The sequence below is a fragment of the Melospiza georgiana genome, chromosome 6 (assembly GCF_028018845.1).
Source record: "Melospiza georgiana isolate bMelGeo1 chromosome 6, bMelGeo1.pri, whole genome shotgun sequence".
In the NCBI taxonomy this organism is placed as follows: Eukaryota; Metazoa; Chordata; class Aves; order Passeriformes; family Passerellidae; genus Melospiza; species Melospiza georgiana.
Window position 1 is genome coordinate 54,500,920 of NC_080435.1, and position 6,000 is coordinate 54,506,919.

At 42.9% G+C, this 6,000-nt stretch overlaps 1 protein-coding gene across 3 annotated transcripts in view; it reads right to left on the reverse strand.

The window, feature by feature from the left end:
- PPP1R13B (protein phosphatase 1 regulatory subunit 13B) overlaps nucleotides 1-5,776 on the reverse strand; it is a 69,809-nt gene extending 64,033 nt beyond the window's left edge. The window contains exon 1 of one of the 3 annotated variants that reach the window (XM_058025695.1): nucleotides 5,595-5,776. In XM_058025695.1, the coding sequence (XP_057881678.1) occupies nucleotides 5,595-5,603 (9 nt within the window). In that variant the 5' untranslated portion in view covers nucleotides 5,604-5,776. The remainder of the gene's footprint in view (nucleotides 1-5,594) is intronic. The other 2 variants (XM_058025693.1, XM_058025694.1) reach the window with 2 other exon arrangements.
- Between the last annotated feature and the right edge of the window lie 224 nt (nucleotides 5,777-6,000).

The window sequence follows — 6,000 nt, forward strand, 5'->3', positions numbered from 1 at the left end:
ACAGAATTTATGCTTTGTCCTCCAGGTACCATTGTTGCCTTTGACACACAAATCTGCTTCTGAAGGATGGTGTCTATTATTGCACAATATAATTCTATTATTGTCTGTCATAAAAAAACTGCTTGCAGAACCTCAAAACATTGAGCACACTCCACTGATAAATTGCCTAACACATTCAGGATTATTACATGCTTTCAAGTTTAATAGATGATAATGGCAGATTTCCCAACTCCCAGAAAAATGTACCAGCCTGAAGTGTTAAAATTCTTATCTCAGAATATTTGTTTACTTAAAAATCTTACCACAATTTAAGAACAAATGAGACACTAGATTCAAGGCTGACAGAAAAACTGTTCATAAATGCAGAAAGATTTCAAAGATATTTCGGATCACATAATAAAATAATTTTTCAATTTAAGAAAAAATTTGTATCATCTCCTTTTGCTGGGGTCTGATACAAACCCAGGAATAAACCTCCTATATCCCAGGCTAGCACATTCATTTTAGAGGTTAAGTATTTTGAGCTATCTTGTGCTAGTAATTAATGTATGGTAATATTAAGCTTTTAATTTAGACAAACACATAAGACTTGTAAATTCCACCAGTGAGTCATGAGGGAAAGGGAGCAAGATGCCTTCCCCCCTCTCCCCAAATCAGGCAATAATTTGTTTCCTTCTTCAAACCTCTATTCCCAGCAAAGATTTTTTATTTTTAAAGATGCCTATAGTTTACAAAGACAAAAAAAAAAAAATCAACCCCCTCCCCCCAGACATTTAAGAAGATAATAAACATGAGCACTGGTTGTAATACCAAGCACTAGATTTCAAATTCTTTACAAAAAAGCACCACCTTTTTTCTGTCTATGGGCAGCTCTTGGCATAATGGGGGCTTCTCCACAGCTGTATGCATCTAAATATAAATATCTGAATTAGCAAGGTTTTTTTAAATAATGTATTTCATATGAAACTTGGCTTTGTTAGAAAAATCAATCTGGTGGAATGGAATTTTGTTGTCAAACAAATAGTTATTTTCTCTGAAGTCTGCAATGGACAACAAAGTCATCTATGTTAACACATGAGAGAGCATCCTTTCCCTCAATTTCTCATCCATTTCACAGACCCACACAGATCTAATAAATACATTTAAATATTCTATTATCAGACTAGCATGTGCATAGTACATTTGTTGACATGGTGAAGCTGATGAACTTATTTTTACCACAGAATAGGCCATATTCTGTCAACCTAAAAAAATAGTGACATGATCCAAAAAAACATGAAATGGCCTTTAAGCTTTGTTGCAATAAATAACTCCATTAATAATGGCTGATAAACATGCAAATTATTCTCTACAGTCAGTTCAGATTTATTCAGCAAACCAGGATATCAGTATTGCTGAGAACTTGGCTGAATTAACAGTTCTGAATTAATCACAATATATTTTATCTCCATATCACTGAAAATTGCTCATATTAAAATAATGAAAATTCATAATATTGATTTAACTGTATTAAAATGACACATCTTCCTCTACAATGTTTAATTATATCAGTAGCAACCTTCCTTTGGAAAGAGAACAGGGGACACTGATTTAAGAATATTTTGGTTTTAAATTATAAGCAATATAATAAACAATGCCCACTTTGGACTTTTTGGGAAATGTTTTAGACCAAACACAGGACAAGTGTATACTCATTTTAAAACAACCAAAGGACAAAAAGTCCACCAAACCCCCCACTTTTTATTAATTCAAAAGCTTAATTGAAAAATAACTCCTGAGGATATCCATCTTTGCTTTCTATTTTATCATAGTATTCATCTTCATAGCTCAGGAGCTTCCATATAAATTCTCTAGTCTAACAAAATGTGCATTAGTCATGGGCATCTTCAGAGAGGACTTGCAGTGTCCCACAAAATTAACTAGAAAAATAAATGAATAAACCCATTAAACACTCCACACTGTCCCTTCTGTGACAACAACCATCACAAGAACCTGATCCTACACAAGGATGTGTCCAGCAACTCTGACCTCACACAAAGTCCTTAAAGCTCCCCTAGATGCTTTCCAAAATGTGAATGCTGGCTGCAGCCTCACTGATATTCATGAATTAAAGGCAAACCCAGAAAAGCTCTGCTAGGAGAACATGCAATACAACTCTGCCTCCTCAAAGATTCCACCATCACAGTTTCTTACACAGCACCCACCAGCACCTGTCTTGTTATGGTATTGATGTTACATGAACTCCACACAGTTCTTCAGTGTGGTGTTACCTGCTCACATGCTGGGAAAGAATTATACCCAAAATTAAGGCAAAAAGAGGAAAGTGTCACACTCTTCTCCGACATATTAGTTCGTTATTGCATTGCATTTCTTTATAAGTGGGAAAACTGTGCTTCTCATAAGTGACTTTTTCTTGTGTGCACCCTTGTGCCCAAGAGAAATGCTAATACTTGACAGAAGAGGTAACTCTAGAACTATCATGCAAGAAAAAAAAAAACATTAATTGCATTATTTAAGGGAAAGTTTCCAATACTTTCAAACACAAACTCTACAGTACCACAAATAAAAACCTCTCTACTGAGTCAAATAGACAAAAATATACATAACTAAGTTCCTCCAATCATGTTGTAGATTTTGTGGCTGAAAAAGGAGCTTTATCCACAATAATTTTGCAAATAAATGTAACTGTGGTTGTTTTAACCCCAACAATTTCCTCTCTGAAAGGATACCACATAGTCCTATGCTTGCATGCTTTATTCCAAGAATGCAAGAAAGACTAACCTTTACTTTTCAGAGAAAAAATATCCCTCTAATCAAGGCAAACTTATGGGAACAGAGGTGATTTTCAGTGTAGCATCATAAGCTCTCCATACACACAGCCCTTATCTCCTGAAGGCAATGAAAGGGGTTATGATTGATACATCTTGTCAGCAAAGCAAAGGGGGAAAACAACCCCAGGTGAGAAATCTGTAGTCTAAATCATTAATTCTTCTTCAAGCTCAACTGTGTTTAGGACCAAGAACAGTTATTCTGTATTTTTCAGAACCAGAATAAGCAGTATGAAAAAAGATAATGAATAAAATCCTTCCAAGAAAAGGATGCTGAGGAACAGAGTGGGAAGTATCCCACTCACAAAAGAAACTGTAATTGATAAAAACCTCTGAGAAGTAACACTGTTCCCTATGTGAGGGGAGGAAAAAATCACAACAGACACCAAAGGAGAAAACAGGGACTTCAGATACTATTTCACTCTTATAAATGGTTGTACAAATGCCAAAAAAAATTACCAATGCAAAAGTGGCCCAAATCAATTACTACAAGTCTAATAAATGTGAATCTTAAGAAACTACAAAAGTTAAACATTTAGTTTGAACTATGGTGATGAACTGTTGTAACAAGTAGGTAAGTCCAGCAGTTATTAAAATTTCTCCTCTTGCTAGCTTATGTTTTTGCTAATTATATAAAAAAGCCCAAAGCCCAAAACACCCACAGACAAAAACCCAAGAGGTTTAGGGGGCAAAAAAAAGCTTCCATGACTATGAAGTCAAGGAATTCTCAAGGTAAAAAGTTAGATCACTAACTTTTCCATTCTCAGAATACAAAAAAATGAGTAAAAGCCTTAAACACTTGGTCCAGTTCTACAGCCATATGTTTATATTATTTGGATATTATATATTGATGAGTACAGTAAATGGAGTTGGGTTTTTTCACTCTTGTAGCCTAGCTGGGATGAAAAACTGGAAGACTGAAGGCACTGTTACGAGTCCATTTAAATATATATATTTATTTAAATATACATATTCCTGACTGATAGACTGTCCATAACAGCATCTAAAATGGCTTTAGAACAATTAAGTATTTATTATTTCAGGACTTGGACCCAGTAAACTCTAATCTGCAAGACTACTACTCCTGTAGCAAGGTAATTTGTTTTTATTAAAATTCATCCGTCAGTTAAAAATGCTTTGAAGTGTGTTTCAAAAACACAGTAAGAAGTCTGAATCTTCAACCACCCTCCAATAAATATAAACAACCACCACATTTGAACAAGCAAGAAGGTAACACAAGACACTGGCAGAAACATCCAAATAGGTAAAAAGAAACTTTCTAAGAAGTCAATCCCTGCACTACCCAAGTTATGACGTTAACCTGAAACCCACACACAGGTTAGTAATGGGAAGCAAATACGTTTGTTCTGACTTAGCATGTCATTGGCATGCTGGGTTTTCAATAGGAATTTCATGAATGTAAAGCATAACCAAAGCTGAGATGAAGCTGTCACCTTGTTTTTGTTTCTGCATGCTAACATCCATAAGTTCATGGCACAAGTTCTAACTCCATGAACTTTGTTGCTGGTTTCTAACACGCCCAGTGCACTGCAATTCTCATCCCTATCAATAGAGTATTTTGGCACCCAGCAGCTGGAAGTTAAAGTGCATATGATGTTAAAAAAGCTTGTCATAATACCTGGCTTTTAAACACTACCTGTGCTCGTCAATCTGAAATTTTACACCCAGTTTGAGCTATTTGTTTTCTCCTCTCAGTCAGGAAACAAATTTAGAGCAATAAAACCTTGTTAAAGATGTCTTTAATGTTCTCACAGAGAAACATTCTGCTGCAGTGCTTCAGCTGCAAACACTGCAGAGGAACTGTAAATAAAAAGCTAATTTCTACTAGAATTAGAGATAACATGGGAGATAGCCCCTTATATTGGAGTATCCCATAAAGCCACATTTGAGATCAAATAGAGTTTGAAAGAAATCAACAAAAGGAATGTGATTGTTTATTACTCCGTCCCAGAGGATCTTGTCATAAAACGAACAGTCATCAGGAACAACTCTCCTCTGACCACTGCATCAGCCCTCAGCGACAAGGGAGGGAAGCGGGGGGCAGGAAACGGACAGGGATTCTGTCACAGAAGACAATCAAGGTTGCTTGCAGCGAAAGGAAAGTGTCTGTCTTCGATAAATAAGCGACGGTGTCACAAAAGCGGTGACAGGAACCGAGGAAGGAGCCAGGCTGACACGGCGCTGCCGCCTGCGCTCGCCTGACCCCGGCAGGAGGGCCGGAGCCGCCTGCCCCGGGACGGTTCAGCCCTTCCCCGCACCGGGGCGGCGAGGGATCGGGGTTCGGGTGGAAAACCCCGAAACAAACAGACACACCGCCCGCACACCCACTCACCCAAACACAGCGCACCCCCCACGCCTCACGGCGGGCCTCGGCGGCCGGCAGCGACCCGGAGGCGACCCCCGCTCCCCGCCGGGGTGCGTGAGGCGCCGCTCCGCCACAGCCCGGGGGGACGCGGCCTCGACCTGTCACGGCCGGTGCAGCCCCGCGGGTGGAGGGGCGGGGGCAGGTCGTGCCCCTCCACAGCCGGGGACGCCGGTGACCCGCGGCCCCACCCCCGGCACGGAGCCCGCCGATGTCTCCGCAGCCCCGCAGCCCTCTGTCCCGGCTGGCCCGGGGATGACGGCGGCGCCGCGCACTCCATCCGCCGCCGGCAGGCCCGCAGGAAACGGCGAGGCGTCCCAGCGCCCGGCAGCGCGGCGCCAGGCCGGGGAGCGACGACGCGAACTCTCCCCGTTCTCACTCACCGGCATCATCTCCGCAGCCTTCTCCGCGCCGGGCCCGCTGAGCTGTGCCGGGCCTCTCCTGCTGCTGCCGCTGCCGCCGCCGCCGCCTCTCACCGCGGAGGACGCCGCGCTCGCCCTGGCGGCTGTGACAGGTGCCTCCCGCGCGCCTCGCTCCGCGCAGCGGGCGGAAGGAAGAGGCGAAGGCGGCGAAGGCGGCGACGGCGGCCGGGCTCCCAACCCCCTTCCTCCTCCTCCGGAGCGCGGCCGCCTCTCCCGCCTCCCTCCCCGGGCGCTTCCTGCTCTGCTCTGCTCTGCTCGGCTCCGCTCCGCCCGCGCCGCCCTGCCACGGGTTAACCCCCGCCACCGCCTCCTTGCCGGGGCGGGGCCGTGCGGGGAGGCGCAGCGGGGCCGCACGTGACCGCGGGGC